Genomic DNA, 20247 nt, shown 5'->3' with positions numbered 1-20247 from the left:
TATAGATACATGAGATCCTGGTCTAAAATAAAAGTTGCGGAAAGTAGATTCAGAGGACCAGTCTGCAGCTTTGAGAATATCAGAGCTCCTCCAGATTGATGGACCTTAGTTGACATAGCACCCCTAGTGGAATGGGCGCCGAAAATAGAAGTACAGTGCTCCCTCAAGTTACAATATTAATTGGTTCCAGGATGGCCATTGTATGTTGGGACCATTGTATGTTGAGACCATAACTCTATGGAAACCTGGTAATTGGTTCTGAAGCCACCAAAATGTCATCCAAAAATAGGAAAAAGTGAGGATTAAAGAAAAATAAGTAAATAACTAATATAGATAAAGCAAATCCTCATATATAAAAGTAATAAAGATCTGCTGGGAGCTGTAAAATCATTGTCTATGTCAGTGTTTCCAACCAGGGTGCCTTCAGCTGTTGCAAAACTTTTGCAACAGCTGGAGGCAACCTCTTTGGGAAACACTGGTCTGTGTAGAGGACAGAAGCTTCCTCAGGGTCCTGTACAGAAAACGCAATATCCTAAAAAAAATAAAAACCTAAAATGGAGCTGCCCTCACCTGGTGTCCAAAGGAGCAGCTATCCTGACACTGGTAAAGAGTACAGAACATGTAATACCTCCCTGTACTGTAGGGGGCGCTACCAGACACCAGTCAGTGCATACACTTCAGTAATACAGGTAAAGAGTACAGAACATGTAATACCTCCCTGTACTGTAGGGGGCGTTACCAGACACTAGTCAGTGCATACACTTCAGTAATACAGGTAAAGAGTACAGAACATGTAATACCTCCCTGTACTGTAGGGGGCGCTACCAGACACCAGTCAGTGCATACACTTCAGTAATAGAGGTAAAGAGTACAGAACATGTAATACCTCCCTGTACTGTAGGGGGCGCTACCAGATATCAGTCAGTGCATACACTTCAGTAATACAGGTAAAGACTACAGAACATGTAATACCTCCCTGTACTGTAGGGGGCACTACCAGACACCAGTCAGTGCATACACTTCAGTAATACAGGTAAAGAGTACAGAACATGTAATACCTCCCTGTACTGTAGGAGGCGCTAACAGACACCAGTCAGTGCATACACTTCAGTAATACAGGTAAAGAGTACAGAACATGTAATACCTCCCTGTACTGTAGGGGGCGCTACCAGACACCAGTCAGTGCATACACTTCAGTAATACAGGTAAAGAGTACAGAACATGTAATACCTCCCTGTACTGTAGGGGGTGCTACCAGACACCAGTCAGTGCATACACTTTAGGAATACAGGTAAAGAGTACAGAACATGTAATACCTCCCTGTACTGTAGGGGGCGCTACCAGACACCAGTCAGTGCATACACTTCAGTAATACAGGTAAAGAGTACAGAACATGTAATACCTCCCTGTACTGTAGGGGGCGCTACCAGACACCAGTCAGTGCATACACTTCAGTAATACAGGTAAAGAGTACAGAACATGTAATACCTCCCTGTACTGTAGGGGGCGCTACCAGATATCAGTCAGTGCATACACTTCAGTAATACAGGTAAAGAGTAGAGAACATGTAATACCTCCCTGTACTGTAGGGGATGCTACCAGACACCAGTCAGTGCATACACTTTAGGAATACAGGGTTTTTTCCAATTAAATGCCCATTCTGATTGGTCGGTTCTTCCAACCATTGACACGTTTCACAGATCTGGACTGTCTGTACATTGTATGTGGAGTCTGGTTTCAAGTTACAATGGTCCAGAAAAGACCATTGTATGTTAAAACTATTGTATGTTGAGGCCATTGTAAGTTGAGGGATCACTGTATCTATACCTGCTAGGGACATAGCATATTTCACCCATCTAGCCGATTTGGCTTACAATAAGAAATAAGAAGCCGAGAAGAAGGAAGACGGAAAGAAGCCGTTCTTTGTTCATGAGCTTATAAGCAGCGAACGGCACAAAGATGTTCATTATGAGGAAAACAAGGATAAAAAATAGTACGTAAACCTGTTTTGGTACGTCTAAAAATAGAAAATTGCGCTCCTTGAGGGGGAAAAATTCGATGTGAAATATCTAAAGCCTTAAGGGGTTATCCAGGAAAAAACGATTTTTTATATAATCAACTGGCTCCAGAAAGGTAAACAGATTTGTAAATTACTTCTATTAAAAAAATCTTAATCCTTTCAGTACTTATGAGCTTCTGAAGTTAAGGTTGTTCTTTTCTATCTAAGTCCTCTCTGATGACACCTGTCTCGGGAAACATTGTTGGACCAAGAATTAAGAAGAACATGTATGAACACTCTATGAACATCACATGTGGAATGATACTTGGGAGTAGGAGGTCTTTTAAAATGAATTCCCCGTAATAATGTACAAATTAGGGGATGTTTACCTAAAGAATTAATAGGTTAGTGATAAAAAGATATGGCCGAACAGTATACATTTATTGTACGATATGCTTTGCCTGAATTGAAAGATTCTGATCACAAATGTATAATATGTGTAATGTCCGTTTTATTAGTTTTTTGCATTTTTCCGTTTTAGGCCCTGTTCTGACCTTGTTTTTCATGCATTATCTGTTTTCTGTGCTTTTCTTCCCAGGCGTGGAAGAGTTAAAGGGGTACTCCGGCACTAAGACCTCTTATCCCCTATCCAAAGGATAGGGGATAAGATGCCTGATCGCGGGGGTCCCACCACTGGGTACCCCCGTGATCTTGCACGCCGCACCCCATTACAATCAGTCGCCGGAGCATGTTCGCTCCGGGTCTGATGACTGGTGATCACAGGGCCGGAGCATTGTGATGTCACGGCTCCGCCCCCGCGTGATGTCACACTCCGCCCCCTCATTGCAAGCTATGGGAGGGGGCGTGACAGCTGTCACGCCCCCTCCCATAGCTTGCATTGAGTGGGCGGAGCATGACATCACGTGGGGGCGGAGCCGTGACGTCACAATGCTCCGGCCCCGTGATCGCTAGTCATCAGCTGACAGCTGTCAGCCCCCTCCCATAGGCTTGCATTGAGGGGGCGGAGCCGAGATGTCACAATGCTCTGGCCCTGTGATCGCTAGTCATCAGCTGACAGCTGTCAGCCCCCTCCCATAGGCTTGCATTGAGGGGGCAGGCCCTGACGTCACACGGGGGCGGAGCCGTGATGTCACAATGCTCTGGCCCTGTGATCGTCAGTCATCAGACCCAGAGCGAACGTGCTCCGGGGACTGATGGTAACGGGGTGCTGCATGCAAGATCACAGGGGTCCCCAGCGGCGGGACCCCCGATATTAGGCATCTTTTCCCCTATCCTTTGGATAGGGGATAAAATGTCTTATCGCCGGAGTACCTGTTTAAGCCTTTCACCCAATTGCATTGCGGGTGTGCCTATATAACTCCAGTTCAGTCTGCATTCTAGTTGCTGGTTATTTTGTGCAATAATGCTACTACGAATACTACGTTTTTATGAAGTTTCATGTATTCTATTTGTTTCCTAATGGGTCAGCATCCTGATCGCACGGTGGAGTGTGCCCGCTGGCCAGTAGTCTATTTGGCTTTATTATAATGGCTACTTCTTATGTGGAGCGGGGCGTCCAGTTTGTTTGTTCTGTGTCCCAGTGTGAACAGTGTCCTATATTCCTGATCAGTTTAGTGTTTTAGCTCTGTTCTTCCGTCCAGCCCCTGCATCTCCTGGATTCTGCTGTATTCCTGTTCCATACCTAGTCTTGTTCATTTATCATGTCTGCCGTTTATCTGATATCTGGTTTATGAACTGTTTGTTAATACACTATATCCTGCCCTGTTAGTATTTGTATCTTGTCTGGTATATCTGGTTGTCTGGTAGTTTTGGAGTGGGGAGAATGTGCAGCGCTGCGGCTCACAGTTAACCCTTTTCCCGATGTGGGGACATCACTTTTGGGGGGGGGGGGGGCGGAGGCGGGGACCTCTTCCTGCTGTGGATGCCGAACAAACCCTGAAGTGAATGGTGTTTGAGCCACAATATATGGGGTTGCATGACAGCGCTGCCGCGGCGATCAGATCATCCCGCACGGCAGACGGAGCTCCCCTTACCTGGCTCTGCTGCCTTCCGGGAGTCTTCTGCTCTGATCTGACTTCCCGCAGACCAGAGCAGAAGATGACCGATAACCCTGATCAGTGCTATGTCCTATACATAGCACTGAACAGCATTAGCAATCGAATGATTGCTATAAATAGTCCCTTATTGGGACTATTAAAGTGTAAAAATAAAAGTATAAAAAGTAAAAAAAAAAAAAAAAAGGTAAAAAAAATGTGAAAAACCCCCTCCCCCAATAAAAACGTAAATTGTCGCATTTTCCCTATTTCACCCCCAAAAAGTGTTAAAAAAAAATATCTGAACTATTAAAATAAAATGTTAATGATACCGTACGATGAACGGCGTGAACGTAAAAAAAAAGTCCAAAATAACTGCTTTTTTGAAATATTTTATTCCAAAAAAATTTATAAAAAATGTATTAAAAGTTTTATATAAGCAAATATGGTATCAATAAAAAGTACAGATCACGGCGAAAAAAATGAGCCCTCATACCGCCGCTTATACGGAAAAATGAAAAAGTTATAGGTCTTCAAAATAGGGGGATCTTAAACATACTAATTTGGTTAAAAAGTTAGATTTTTTTTTTTAAGCGCAACAAAAATAGAAAAGTACGTTATCATGGGTATCATTTTTATCGTATTGACCCAAAGGATAAAGAACACGACATTTTTACCGTAAATTGTACGGCGTGAAAACGAAACCTTCCAAAATTAGCAAAATTGCTGTTTTCTTTTTAATTTCCTCACACAAATAATATTTTTTTGGTTGCGCCATACATTTTATGGTAAAGTGAGTGATGGCATTACAACGGATAACTGGTCGCGCATAAAACAAGCCTCATACTAGTCTGTGGATGAAAATATAAGAGTTATGATTTTCTGAAGGAGAGGAGGAAAAAACGAAAACGTTAAAATAAAACTGTCTGCGTCCTTAAGGCTCAAATGGGCTGCGTCCTTAAGGGGTTAAATGTAACACCTTGAGACGTTGCAAGGCTCTGTAGTGTAATGGAGCTGGAAAGATAGCCTGGATTGATGCTGACAATAGAGCGACAATGCGTGCAATGGTCTGTAAAGAAATTAGAGATTCGTTTAGTGCACAGATATTTCTCTGTATGGTCTTCAATTTTCTTGGTGGAAGACTCAATATGGCCGATTGTGTGTTGACCATGAACCCTAGAAACTCGACTTCCCAAGAAGCGGTAAGTATGGATTTTTGATAATTGATTACAAAGCCTAGATTTGTCAGTAAGGACAGAGTCCATTGCATATGTTGATGAATGAGGGACCATGAATCCGCCATGAGGAGGATGTCGTCTAGATAAATAATCAGATGGACACCTCGACCTCCTAAATTTTAAGACCACTGGCTAGAATAATTTTGTGAAGCACCATGTTGGGGATGTTAGACCAAAAGGAAGGCTGGAAAATTTCCATTTGGTGTTGTCCCATATAAACTGGAGATATGGCTGAGAAGAGGGCTGCATAGGCACCGTGAGATAGGACTCTTTTGGGTCTAATTTTACTAACCAATTGCCTTGCCACAATAGGTCTCTTGAATTCCCTCCATCTTAAAATGTTGGAATTTTACAAACCCATTGAGATGCTCACAAACCCCGGGGTGTGAAGAGGTACGGAGACAATTGCATTTCTGGTTCGCTCTTCATTGGGGGACACCAAACTGATAGGTATATGCTCTTGCCACCAGGAGGTGCTGACACTAGGAATAAGAAAAGTGGACTCCTCCCTGGCAGGATATACCCGCCCACCTGCAGTGAGGTAATCAGTTTTAGCTAGTGTCACTTAGGAGGTAGACACACAGGTATGGAGCTCTCCAGACCTGGTCTTTTTATTATTTTCTAGTAAGGGCTGTTTAGTCAGGTTCTTTACTCCTTTTTGTTTCCCTTTGTCAGGTGGGGGTTCAGGAGCATGGCGCTACCTGTTCCCCCATATGCGGCTAAGGGGCACGGGACATAAAATGCACCGTTAACCCCCTTCCTACCAACGGCCAGTGCCTGGGGTTGCACCGTGGGTCCAGATCCCCCTATTTTTCCTGCTCGTCTTGGTCTGTAGCAGCGTGACGTGATGCAGGTGACTAAAATGCTGGCTGAAGACGTCTCCAGGTGAGTATGTGAAGATAGGTGAGTATGTTCCCCTCCCTCCCCGCCCTAAGAGTTTATTCCTTTCCTTGTGGTTTTCAGTGGTCTGGCTTTTGTGGGGGTGTTTAATGGGGTCTGGGCTCTCACTGTTAGGGTCACTTGTCCTCTACCGGGCAGCTGCCTGTTTTTTTGCGGCAGCTCCCTTTTATTAATTCCTCCACAGTCACTGCTCCAGCCCCAGCGCTGTGCTGGCCGGCGGAAGCCATTATGGAGGCAGGTAACCCCGTCCCCCTTCTTCCCGAGTTCAGAGCGGGAACCTGGGGTCTCAGCTGTGGGGAGGTTCTCTGCCTGCGCTGCCTTCAGAGCGCCGACAGGGGAGAGTGACTCTTGCCTCTCCTGACGGGGCTTAGCTCCACCCCTCTCCTCCCCACAGCGAGCTCTCCAGTCAGGCGCGCTGCAGGGAGTTTTCTGCCGGCTGGGGTTACAGCCGGTGTACCCCTCCGGCCGACTACTCCCGGGCAGCGTTCGCGCGTCTGCACGGGGTTTCGGGCACTACTGTCCCTCGCGCCGCGATCGACACTCTCTCCCGCCGGTGGGACGGGGACTCGGAGCTTTCCTCCGCCCCTGTCTTCTTCAGAGCGGGACCCGTCTGCTCCGGACGGGGACTCTGAGCTTAGCTCCGCACCCGTCTTCAGTGCGGGACCCTCTGCCCCTGTACGGGGTATCAGAGCCTTGCTCCACCCCTGTCGTCTTCAGAGCAGGACCCCGCTTCCTGACGGGGACTCCGAGCTTTGCTCCGCCCCCGTCTTCTTCAGAGCGGGACCCTCCGCTCCCGGACGGGGACTCAGAGATTATGTATCTGCGACAATGTATCTGCGACTGGTCTTCCAAACCCTCACTACTGGGTGAGGTTCCCGCTGGGATGACTCGCTGTCCCCTAAGGACTCATACCGGTAAACCAGACATTTTTTCTTCTGCCGACTATCTCACGGCAGATGTTTTTTTGCGGCTAGTGTTCCAGTACTCCACTGTGGTGCATGGTATACGTGGAACTGACACAGGGGGGTGAGGTTTCTTGGCTCCCCGCCCTTCCTCCTTTCATAGGTGCACAGTTCTCTCCGGTCTGGCTGTACCCCTTCCCTACGGTTTGGGGGGGGGGGGGTTTCTTGCTCAGCCAGACTGCTGCTTTGGGTCATCTACCATGCATTGTCGCCCCGTGGACGGTTGTTCACCGCTGCCATGGTAGTTTTCGTGGGAGTCTCTCCGATTTGCTCCATGTACCTTATGCACTGAACCACATACTGGTTTACTGGGTGGGCTGCTTGGCAGGTCCCTCTCTGCATATCCGCTACTCTGTCTACGGGTCCGGTATCTCTCCCCACTGTGCATAGTCGGGTGTGGGACCAGTCGTGGCCAAATATGGCTATTTTCATTTTTCATACAGAAAAATATTTTTAAGGGTGATGTTTCTTGTGAACTTGTGGAGGTCCAAGAAAAGTTTGAATTGGATTTGCTTGGTATGTGGGGTAAAAAGATAACCCTTTTTATTTTTTTGATGTGACAGTTCATATGGATTTAATACATAAGTTGATAAATTGAAAATTTTGACCGTTTCTGCTGGGTCCTCAGATGATTTTTTATTATCCCGAGTACCCTATTATGACATAATTATCCCGAGTACCCTATTGTGACATAATTATCCCGAGTACCCTATTATGACATAATTATCCAGTGTACCCTATTGTGACATAATTATCCCGAGTACCCTATTGTGACATAATTATCCCGAGTACCCTATTGTGACATAATTATCACCAGTACCCTATTGTGACATAATTATCCCGAGTACCCTATTGTGACATAATTATCACCAGTACCCTATTGTGACACAATTATCCCGAGTACCCTAGTGTGACACAATTATCCCGAGTACCCTAGTGTGACACAATTATCCCGAGTACCCTATTGTGACATAATTATCCCCAGTACCCTAGTGTGACACAATTATCCCCAGTACCCTATTGTGACACAATTATCCCCAGTACCCTAGTGTGACACAATTATCCCCAGTACCCTAGTGTGACAGTTATCCCCAGTACCCTATTGTGACACAGTTATCCCCAGTACCCTATTGTGACACAGTTATCCCCAGTACCCTATTGTGACACAGTTATCCCCAGTACCCTATTGTGACACAGTTATCCCCAGTACCCTATTGTGACACAGTTATCCCCAGTACCCTATTGTGACACAGTTATCCCCAGTACCCTATTGTGACACAGTTATCCCCAGTACCCTATTGTGACACAGTTATCCCCAGTACCCTATTGTGACACAGTCACAGCTTGCATTGAGGGGGCAGGCCCTGACGTCACACGGGGGCGGAGCCGTGATGTCACAATGCTCTGGCCCTGTGATCGTCAGTCATCAGACCCAGAGCGAACGTGCTCCGGGGACTTATGGTAACGGGGTGCTGCATGCAAGATCACAGGGGTCCCCAGCGGCGGGACCCCCGATATTAGGCATCTTTTCCCCTATCCTTTGGATAGGGGATAAAATGTCTTATCGCCGGAGTACCTGTTTAAGCCTTTCACCCAATTGCATTGCGGGTGTGCCTATATAACTCCAGTTCAGTCTGCATTCTAGTTGCTGGTTATTTTGTGCAATAATGCTACTACGAATACTACGTTTTTATGAAGTTTCATGTATTCTATTTGTTTCCTAATGGGTCAGCATCCTGATCGCACGGTGGAGTGTGCCCGCTGGCCAGTAGTCTATTTGGCTTTATTATAATGGCTACTTCTTATGTGGAGCGGGGCGTCCAGTTTGTTTGTTCTGTGTCCCAGTGTGAACAGTGTCCTATATTCCTGATCAGTTTAGTGTTTTAGCTCTGTTCTTCCGTCCAGCCCCTGCATCTCCTGGATTCTGCTGTATTCCTGTTCCATACCTAGTCTTGTTCATTTATCATGTCTGCCGTTTATCTGATATCTGGTTTATGAACTGTTTGTTAATACACTATATCCTGCCCTGTTAGTATTTGTATCTTGTCTGGTATATCTGGTTGTCTGGTAGTTTTGGAGTGGGGAGAATGTGCAGCGCTGCGGCTCACAGTTAACCCTTTTCCCGATGTGGGGACATCACTTTTGGGGGGGGGGGGGCGGAGGCGGGGACCTCTTCCTGCTGTGGATGCCGAACAAACCCTGAAGTGAATGGTGTTTGAGCCACAATATATGGGGTTGCATGACAGCGCTGCCGCGGCGATCAGATCATCCCGCACGGCAGACGGAGCTCCCCTTACCTGGCTCTGCTGCCTTCCGGGAGTCTTCTGCTCTGATCTGACTTCCCGCAGACCAGAGCAGAAGATGACCGATAACCCTGATCAGTGCTATGTCCTATACATAGCACTGAACAGCATTAGCAATCGAATGATTGCTATAAATAGTCCCTTATTGGGACTATTAAAGTGTAAAAATAAAAGTATAAAAAGTAAAAAAAAAAAAAAAGGTAAAAAAAATGTGAAAAACCCCCTCCCCCAATAAAAACGTAAATTGTCGCATTTTCCCTATTTCACCCCCAAAAAGTGTTAAAAAAAAATATCTGAACTATTAAAATAAAATGTTAATGATACCGTACGATGAACGGCGTGAACGTAAAAAAAAAGTCCAAAATAACTGCTTTTTTGAAATATTTTATTCCAAAAAAATTTATAAAAAATGTATTAAAAGTTTTATATAAGCAAATATGGTATCAATAAAAAGTACAGATCACGGCGAAAAAAATGAGCCCTCATACCGCCGCTTATACGGAAAAATGAAAAAGTTATAGGTCTTCAAAATAGGGGGATCTTAAACATACTAATTTGGTTAAAAAGTTAGATTTTTTTTTTTAAGCGCAACAAAAATAGAAAAGTACGTTATCATGGGTATCATTTTTATCGTATTGACCCAAAGGATAAAGAACACGACATTTTTACCGTAAATTGTACGGCGTGAAAACGAAACCTTCCAAAATTAGCAAAATTGCTGTTTTCTTTTTAATTTCCTCACACAAATAATATTTTTTTGGTTGCGCCATACATTTTATGGTAAAGTGAGTGATGGCATTACAACGGACAACTGGTCGCGCAAAAAACAAGCCTCATACTAGTCTGTGGATGAAAATATAAGAGTTATGATTTTCTGAAGGAGAGGAGGAAAAAACGAAAACGTTAAAATAAAACTGTCTGCGTCCTTAAGGCTCAAATGGGCTGCGTCCTTAAGGGGTTAAATGTAACACCTTGAGACGTTGCAAGGCTCTGTAGTGTAATGGAGCTGGAAAGATAGCCTGGATTGATGCTGACAATAGAGCGACAATGCGTGCAATGGTCTGTAAAGAAATTAGAGATTCGTTTAGTGCACAGATATTTCTCTGTATGGTCTTCAATTTTCTTGGTGGAAGACTCAATATGGCCGATTGTGTGTTGACCATGAACCCTAGAAACTCGACTTCCCAAGAAGCGGTAAGTATGGATTTTTGATAATTGATTACAAAGCCTAGATTTGTCAGTAAGGACAGAGTCCATTGCATATGTTGATGAATGAGGGACCATGAATCCGCCATGAGGAGGATGTCGTCTAGATAAATAATCAGATGGACACCTCGACCTCCTAAATTTTAAGACCACTGGCTAGAATAATTTTGTGAAGCACCATGTTGGGGATGTTAGACCAAAAGGAAGGCTGGAAAATTTCCATTTGGTGTTGTCCCATATAAACTGGAGATATGGCTGAGAAGAGGGCTGCATAGGCACCGTGAGATAGGACTCTTTTGGGTCTAATTTTACTAACCAATTGCCTTGCCACAATAGGTCTCTTGAATTCCCTCCATCTTAAAATGTTGGAATTTTACAAACCCATTGAGATGCTCACAAACCCCGGGGTGTGAAGAGGTACGGAGACAATTGCATTTCTGGTTCGCTCTTCATTGGGGGACACCAAACTGATAGGTATATGCTCTTGCCACCAGGAGGTGCTGACACTAGGAATAAGAAAAGTGGACTCCTCCCTGGCAGGATATACCCGCCCACCTGCAGTGAGGTAATCAGTTTTAGCTAGTGTCACTTAGGAGGTAGACACACAGGTATGGAGCTCTCCAGACCTGGTCTTTTTATTATTTTCTAGTAAGGGCTGTTTAGTCAGGTTCTTTACTCCTTTTTGTTTCCCTTTGTCAGGTGGGGGTTCAGGAGCATGGCGCTACCTGTTCCCCCATATGCGGCTAAGGGGCACGGGACATAAAATGCACCGTTAACCCCCTTCCTACCAACGGCCAGTGCCTGGGGTTGCACCGTGGGTCCAGATCCCCCTATTTTTCCTGCTCGTCTTGGTCTGTAGCAGCGTGACGTGATGCAGGTGACTAAAATGCTGGCTGAAGACGTCTCCAGGTGAGTATGTGAAGATAGGTGAGTATGTTCCCCTCCCTCCCCGCCCTAAGAGTTTATTCCTTTCCTTGTGGTTTTCAGTGGTCTGGCTTTTGTGGGGGTGTTTAATGGGGTCTGGGCTCTCACTGTTAGTGTCACTTGTCCTCTACCGGGCAGCTGCCTGTTTTTTTGCGGCAGCTCCCTTTTATTAATTCCTCCACAGTCACTGCTCCAGCCCCAGCGCTGTGCTGGCCGGCGGAAGCCATTATGGAGGCAGGTAACCCCGTCCCCCTTCTTCCCGAGTTCAGAGCGGGAACCTGGGGTCTCAGCTGTGGGGAGGTTCTCTGCCTGCGCTGCCTTCAGAGCGCCGACAGGGGAGAGTGACTCTTGCCTCTCCTGACGGGGCTTAGCTCCACCCCTCTCCTCCCCACAGCGAGCTCTCCAGTCAGGCGCGCTGCAGGGAGTTTTCTGCCGGCTGGGGTTACAGCCGGTGTACCCCTCCGGCCGACTACTCCCGGGCAGCGTTCGCGCGTCTGCACGGGGTTTCGGGCACTACTGTCCCTCGCGCCGCGATCGACACTCTCTCCCGCCGGTGGGACGGGGACTCGGAGCTTTCCTCCGCCCCTGTCTTCTTCAGAGCGGGACCCGTCTGCTCCGGACGGGGACTCTGAGCTTAGCTCCGCACCCGTCTTCAGTGCGGGACCCTCTGCCCCTGTACGGGGTATCAGAGCCTTGCTCCACCCCTGTCGTCTTCAGAGCAGGACCCCGCTTCCTGACGGGGACTCCGAGCTTTGCTCCGCCCCCGTCTTCTTCAGAGCGGGACCCTCCGCTCCCGGACGGGGACTCAGAGATTATGTATCTGCGACAATGTATCTGCGACTGGTCTTCCAAACCCTCACTACTGGGTGAGGTTCCCGCTGGGATGACTCGCTGTCCCCTAAGGACTCATACCGGTAAACCAGACATTTTTTCTTCTGCCGACTATCTCACGGCAGATGTTTTTTTGCGGCTAGTGTTCCAGTACTCCACTGTGGTGCATGGTATACGTGGAACTGACACAGGGGGGTGAGGTTTCTTGGCTCCCCGCCCTTCCTCCTTTCATAGGTGCACAGTTCTCTCCGGTCTGGCTGTACCCCTTCCCTACGGTTTGGGGGGGGGGGGGTTTCTTGCTCAGCCAGACTGCTGCTTTGGGTCATCTACCATGCATTGTCGCCCCGTGGACGGTTGTTCACCGCTGCCATGGTAGTTTTCGTGGGAGTCTCTCCGATTTGCTCCATGTACCTTATGCACTGAACCACATACTGGTTTACTGGGTGGGCTGCTTGGCAGGTCCCTCTCTGCATATCCGCTACTCTGTCTACGGGTCCGGTATCTCTCCCCACTGTGCATAGTCGGGTGTGGGACCAGTCGTGGCCAAATATGGCTATTTTCATTTTTCATACAGAAAAATATTTTTAAGGGTGATGTTTCTTGTGAACTTGTGGAGGTCCAAGAAAAGTTTGAATTGGATTTGCTTGGTATGTGGGGTAAAAAGATAACCCTTTTTATTTTTTTGATGTGACAGTTCATATGGATTTAATACATAAGTTGATAAATTGAAAATTTTGACCGTTTCTGCTGGGTCCTCAGATGATTTTTTATTATCCCGAGTACCCTATTATGACATAATTATCCCGAGTACCCTATTGTGACATAATTATCCCGAGTACCCTATTATGACATAATTATCCAGTGTACCCTATTGTGACATAATTATCCCGAGTACCCTATTGTGACATAATTATCCCGAGTACCCTATTGTGACATAATTATCACCAGTACCCTATTGTGACATAATTATCCCGAGTACCCTATTGTGACATAATTATCACCAGTACCCTATTGTGACACAATTATCCCGAGTACCCTAGTGTGACACAATTATCCCGAGTACCCTAGTGTGACACAATTATCCCGAGTACCCTATTGTGACATAATTATCCCCAGTACCCTAGTGTGACACAATTATCCCCAGTACCCTATTGTGACACAATTATCCCCAGTACCCTAGTGTGACACAATTATCCCCAGTACCCTAGTGTGACAGTTATCCCCAGTACCCTATTGTGACACAGTTATCCCCAGTACCCTATTGTGACACAGTTATCCCCAGTACCCTATTGTGACATAGTTATCCCCAGTACCCTATTGTGACACAGTTATCCCCAGTACCCTATTGTGACACAGTTATCCCCAGTACCCTATTGTGACACAGTTATCCCCAGTACCCTATTGTGACACAGTTATCCCCAGTACCCTATTGTGACACAGTTATCCCCAGTACCCTATTGTGACACAGTTATCCCCAGTACCCTATTGTGACACAGTTATCCCGAGTACCCTATTGTGACACAATTATCCCCAGTACCCTATTGTGACATAATTATCCCCAGTACCCTATTGTGACATAATTATCCCCAGTACCCTATTGTGACATAATTATCCCCAGTACCCTATTGTGACATAATTATCCCCAGTACCCTATTGTGACATAATTATCCCCAGTACCCTATTGTGACATAATTATCCCCAGTACCCTATTGTGACATAATTATCCCCAGTACCCTATTGTGACATAATTATCCCCAGTACCCTATTGTGACATAATTATCCCCAGTACCCTATTGTGACATAATTATCCCCAGTACCCTATTGTGACATAATTATCCCCAGTACCCTATTGTGACATAATTATCCCCAGTACCCTATTGTGACATAATTATCCCCAGTACCCTATTGTGACATAATTATCCCCAGTACCCTATTGTGACATAATTATCCCCAGTACCCTATTGTGACATAATTATCCCCAGTACCCTATTGTGACATAATTATTCCCAGTACCCTATTGTGACATAATTATCCCCAGTACCCTATTGTGACATAATTATCCCCAGTACCCTATTGTGACATAATTATCCCCAGTACCCTATTGTGACATAATTATCCCCAGTACCCTATTGTGACAGTTATCCCGAGTACCCTATTGTGACATAGTTATCCCGAGTACCCTATTGTGACATAGTTATCCCGAGTACCCTATTGTGACATAGTTATCCCGAGTACCCTATTGTGACATAGTTATCCCGAGTACCCTATTGTGACATAGTTATCCCAAGTACCCTATTGTGACATAATTATCCCCAGTACCCTATTGTGACATAATTATCCCCAGTACCCTATTGTGACATAATTATCCCCAGTACCCTATTGTGACATAATTATCCCCAGTACCCTATTGTGACATAATTATCCCCAGTACCCTATTGTGACATAGTTATCCCGAGTACCCTATTGTGACATAATTATCCCCAGTACCCTATTGTGACACAATTATTCCCAGTACCCTAGTGTGACATAATTATCCCCAGTACCCTATTGTGACATAATTATCCCCAGTACCCTATTGTGACATAATTATCGCGATTACCCTATTGTGACATAATTATCCCGAGTACCCTAGTGTGACATAATTATCCCCAGTACCCTATTGTGACATAATTATCCCCAGTACCCTATTGTGACAGTTATCCCGAGTACCCTATTGTGACATAGTTATCCCGAGTACCCTATTGTGACATAGTTATCCCGAGTACCCTATTGTGACATAGTTATCCCGAGTACCCTATTGTGACATAGTTATCCCGAGTACCCTATTGTGACATAGTTATCCCGAGTACCCTATTGTGACATAATTATCCCCAGTACCCTATTGTGACATAGTTATCCCGAGTACCCTATTGTGACATAGTTATCCCCAGTACCCTATTGTGACATAATTATCCCCAGTACCCTATTGTGACATAATTATCCCCAGTACCCTATTGTGACATAATTATCCCCAGTACCCTATTGTGACATAATTATCCCCAGTACCCTATTGTGACATAATTATCCCCAGTACCCTATTGTGACATAGTTATCCCGAGTACCCTATTGTGACATAATTATCCCCAGTACCCTATTGTGACACAATTATTCCCAGTACCCTAGTGTGACATAATTATCCCCAGTACCCTATTGTGACATAATTATCCCCAGTACCCTATTGTGACATAATTATCGCGATTACCCTATTGTGACATAATTATCCCGAGTACCCTAGTGTGACATAATTATCCCCAGTACCCTATTGTGACATAATTATCGCGATTACCCTATTGTGACATAATTTTATACATCAATAAGGTCACCCCCCCTTATTCCATCTCGCCTTTTTTCCCCGTTATTCCATCTTCCCACATTACTATGAAGTGGCTACCATAGTTTCCCCACCCTCTATATTTATGTTATGTAGCTCCTCCTACCTTCAATATCGCCACACTTATATAGCGCTCCCATACTGGGTTATCGCTCCAGTCCCGAAACCAGTGCTTATAACAGCACACACCAACGTACGGCCAAAAACCATTAGCAGCGCTCACAACACAGAGTTTCACCTTAGCTCCGCCCTATCTGCCCTCCGCCACTGCAGCATAGCGCGGATGTCAGTGCTGACTGTAGCGCACACCGGCCCGAAGGCATTAGTGCCAATAGGAGCGCACACTACTACCAGCCCCATCCTTAACCCCGCCCCTTTTGTCCTCCGCCACCAAAACATAGCGCTCCACCGTAACAAATCTAAAATAAACTCTGGCCTCGGCGCTCATCACTGCCACTTATTCAAGGGCATAATACACATTGTAGTCACAGCGTACAGCAAACTTATTTCAGTGAACTATTGACTTGCAGCTCTGCTTTAGAACACTCACTATACCGGAACCTGCTGTCGGCACCTACGTCAAGTTAGTTAAAGGGGTATTCCGGGAAAAAACATTTTATCCCCTATCTCCCTCCAGCACCCGCATTCTACACGGTGCTGAATCTCCAGTTTTGGGAACCTCCGGTTTTCAGTGACTTCAAGCAACGCCCACTCCATTCATGAGAAGTTGGACTAGTGATAAGAATTCGGGGCCAATGTTACTTCCTCCTCCCCGTATAATGACCTCTGCACAGGTCACAGAGCATGCCCAGAAAAGGAGTCAATAGGGTCCCCTCCAGTCTATTGTTTGGGGGGGGGGGGGGGGGCACATATTTGTAAATTCTGTTATAAGCAGAAGAACCTCTGGTGAACATTCCCTAGAGTCAGTGCCCGGAGTGACCCCAAAAAGAAGGAAACTATAAAGGGGGGATCATCTCCTCTCCTCTGTATTCTCTTCTGGGGTCAGGTGACCATCAAAAACTGCAGCAAAACTTCATGTGTGTTTCCAACCTAATAATATTTTATACATTTCCCATAATCCATTTTTATCCCAACAGAAAATCCCAGTAAGAATTCTGAGGGAAACTTCATGTTATCCCTGAATGATAAAGGAGAAGATGAAGATATGATGGAGCGCTCCTCAGGAGAAGACCTCCTTACCCCTAATGTCCATCCAGATCTATCCTATAATAATCCACCTGATCATGAGGAACCTTCTCCTGACCAACCACACATTGTTACCACAAGGACAGAGCAGAAAGGAGGGAAAAGGATTCGATGTGATGAATGTGGAAAAGCGTTTACTGAAAGATCAAGTCTTTTTAGACACTGGAAAATTCACACAGGGGAGAAGCCATATTCATGTTCAGACTGTGGGAAATGTTTTACAAGTAAAGCTTATGTTTTAATACATAAGAGGATTCACACGGAAGAGAGGCCTTATACATGTTCAGAATGTGGTAAATGTTTTGCAGACAAATCACATTTGTTTAGACATGAGAGAATTCACAAAGGAGAAAAGCCATATTCATGTTCAGAATGTGGTAAATGTTTTATAAGTAAAGCAGATGTTTCAAAACATAAGAGAATTCATACAGGAGAGAAGCCGTTTTCATGTTCAGAATGTGGGAAATGTTTTATAAGTAAATCAAATCTTGTTAAACATGAGAGAATTCACACAGGAGAGAAGCCGTTTTCATGTTCAGAATGTGGGAAATGTTTTATAAGTAAGTCAAATCTTGTTAAACATGAGAGAATTCACACAGGAGAGAAGCCGTTTTCATGTTCAGAATGTGGGAAATGTTTTATAAGTAAATCAAATCTTGTTAAACATGAGAGTATTCACACAGGAGAGAAACAATATTCATGTTCAGAATGTAGAAAATATTTTTCATGTAGATCGAAACTTTTAAGACATGAGAGAATTCACACTGGAGAGAAACCATATTCATGTTCAGAATGTGACAAATGTTTTATATATAAATCAGAACTTGTTGTACATGAGAGAATTCACACTGGAGAGAAACCATATTCATGTTCAGAATGTGATAAATGTTTTATATATAAATCAGAATTTGTTGTACATGAGAGGAGTCACACAGGTGAGAAGCCATATGCATGTTCAGAATGTGGGAAATGTTTTACAAGTAAATCACAACTTTCTATGCATGAGAGAATTCACACAGGAAAGAAGCCATATTCATGTTCAGAATGTGGGAAATGTTTTATGCGTAAATCAGATCTTGTTAAACATGGGAGAATTCACACAGGAGAGAAGCCATTTTCATGTTCAGAATGTGGGAAATGTTTTATATGCAAATCACATCTTGTTAAACATGAGAGAATTCACACAGGAGAGAAGCCATTTTCATGTTCAGAATGTGGGAAATGTTTTATAAGTAAATCACATCTTTCTAGACATGAGAGAAGTCACACTAGAGACTGATAGATTTAAATAATAAATGATAAAAATATAATAATATGGAGAATGGAAATATGAGATCTCAGGTAACGGTAAAATGTGATGTTTCTAAGTTGTGTTGTGAGAATTAACCCTCGAATAAACTTCATAATGAAACCTAAGCAGAAGCTAAAGCCGACATCATCTCTTGGTCATCAGCACCTGGGGTCATGTGACCTTTGTAGGTAAATAACGGTAATGAGAAGTAATATATGTAATGCTATTATAAAGCAAAACAGAAAGTTGTGCAGCGCGGTCTAAAATCGTTGTCCTTTTATTTCAAACTATATTTATATGGTGCGTGCTGGGCAATCAACCGGGACCTGCATCAGGTGTGGTCGGAAGTTAACCCTGTAGTCACCACATGTACAATAAACAATCATAAAAAAAAGTTTATACAAATAAAAGCATATGGTATAAAGCATAAAACAGCAACAAAATCTCCATCTCTGAGGATAACTCCAAGTGTGGGAAACTACTATATGGTCTAAAAAAATATGGATAAATAAAAGTCCTGTAATAAAGTAAGATTTACCGTATTTTTCGCCCTATAGGACGCACCGGCGTATAAGACGCACCCAATTTTTAGGGGCAAAATCTAAAAAAATAAAGATTTTGAACCCAATAGTGGTCTTCAACCTGCTGACCTCCAGATGTTGCAAAACTACAACTCCCAGCATGCCCGGACAGCCGTTGGCTGTCCGGGCATGCTGGGAGTTGTAGTTTTGCAACATTTGGAGGTCCGCAGATTGAAGACCACTGGTATAGGAGGTAATACTCACGTGTCCCCGCCGCTCCGGACCCGTCACCGCTGCCCTGGATGTCGCTCCATCGTTGTCGCCGTGTCCCCGTCGCTCCGGAACGTCTCTGCTGCCGGCCGGGTATCCTCGCTCTCAGTCGCCGCCATCACGTCGTTACGCGCACGTACACAACGACGTGATGACGAGGAAGGAGAGCGCCGGCCATACAGGGGATCCCTGAACGGAGAAGACACCGAGGAGGCAGGTTAGGTCCCCCCCGGTGTCCTGTAAGCACTAACCCGGCTATTCAGTCGGGCTGTTCGGGACGCCGCGGTGAAATCGCTGAACAGCCGGGTTAGTGTCACTTTCCCTTCAGATGCGGCGGTCAGCTTTGATCGCCGTGTCTGAAGGGTTAATGCAGGGCATCACCGCGATCGGTGATGTCCTGTATTAGCCGCGGGTCCCGGCCGTTGATGGCCGCAGGGACCGCCGCGATAGGTGTGTGTATTCACCGTATAAGACGCATCGACTTTTTCCCCCCCAGTTTTGGGGAAGAAAAAGTGCGTCTTATACGGCGAAAAATACGGTAATTCTCCAAACTTGGCACCAATCCACACGAGAAGGAAAAACAAGAAATACTGCGGGTGCGAAGATAAATAGAAGTATACGGGTGTAGGAGAGAGTGTAGGAAGGCGCCAAATGTCTGTGGAGACTCTGGGGTTAATGAGGTCAGCGAGACGGGTACAGCAAAGCGAGACCGACCATATTGAAATCTGCCGGGGGCGGTGGTGCTAGTATAAGGATGAAACAGAGACGTTGTTTGCGCTCAGACGCTAGAACCGGTTATTTCACGCATTCGCGCTTCATCCGGCCTCACTTCACGTCAGCGCTGAAGATTTTATAGTTGCAGGTGAGGACGCGCATATGGTCATGTGACCTTTCAGGTGAACAATCAAAAACCTAACGTCTACTACTAAGAAAAGGGAATATTAGTTAACCCCTTAAGGACGCAGCCCTTTTTCACCTTAAGGACTGAGCCCTTTTTCGCAATTCTGACCACCGTTGCTTTATGAATTAATAACGCGAAAACGCTTTTACCGAATATTCTGATTCTGAGATTGTTTTTTCGTGACATATTCTACTTTATTTTGGTGGTAAATTTTTGGTGTTACTTGCATCCTTTTTTGGTGAAAAATCCCCAAATTTTATGAAAAATTTGA

At 45.0% G+C, this 20247-nt stretch overlaps 1 protein-coding gene across 6 annotated transcripts in view; it reads left to right on the top strand.

The window, feature by feature from the left end:
• Nucleotides 1–18542, top strand: part of LOC130302806 (gastrula zinc finger protein XlCGF26.1-like) — a 43657-nt gene extending 25115 nt beyond the window's left edge. For all 6 annotated transcript variants that reach the window (XM_056551730.1, XM_056551733.1, XM_056551729.1 and 3 more), the window contains one exon: nt 16885–18542. In XM_056551730.1, coding sequence (XP_056407705.1) covers nt 16885–18272 — 1388 coding nt within the window. In that variant the 3' untranslated portion in view covers nt 18273–18542. The remainder of the gene's footprint in view (nt 1–16884) is intronic.
• The last annotated feature ends 1705 nt before the right edge of the window (nt 18543–20247 follow it).

This window comes from Hyla sarda, unplaced genomic scaffold (genome assembly GCF_029499605.1).
Source record: "Hyla sarda isolate aHylSar1 unplaced genomic scaffold, aHylSar1.hap1 scaffold_1182, whole genome shotgun sequence".
Lineage (NCBI taxonomy): Eukaryota > Metazoa > Chordata > Amphibia > Anura > Hylidae > Hyla > Hyla sarda.
The sequence above is the reverse complement of the archived record's forward strand: the minus strand, read 5'-3'. Positions and strand labels throughout refer to the sequence as shown.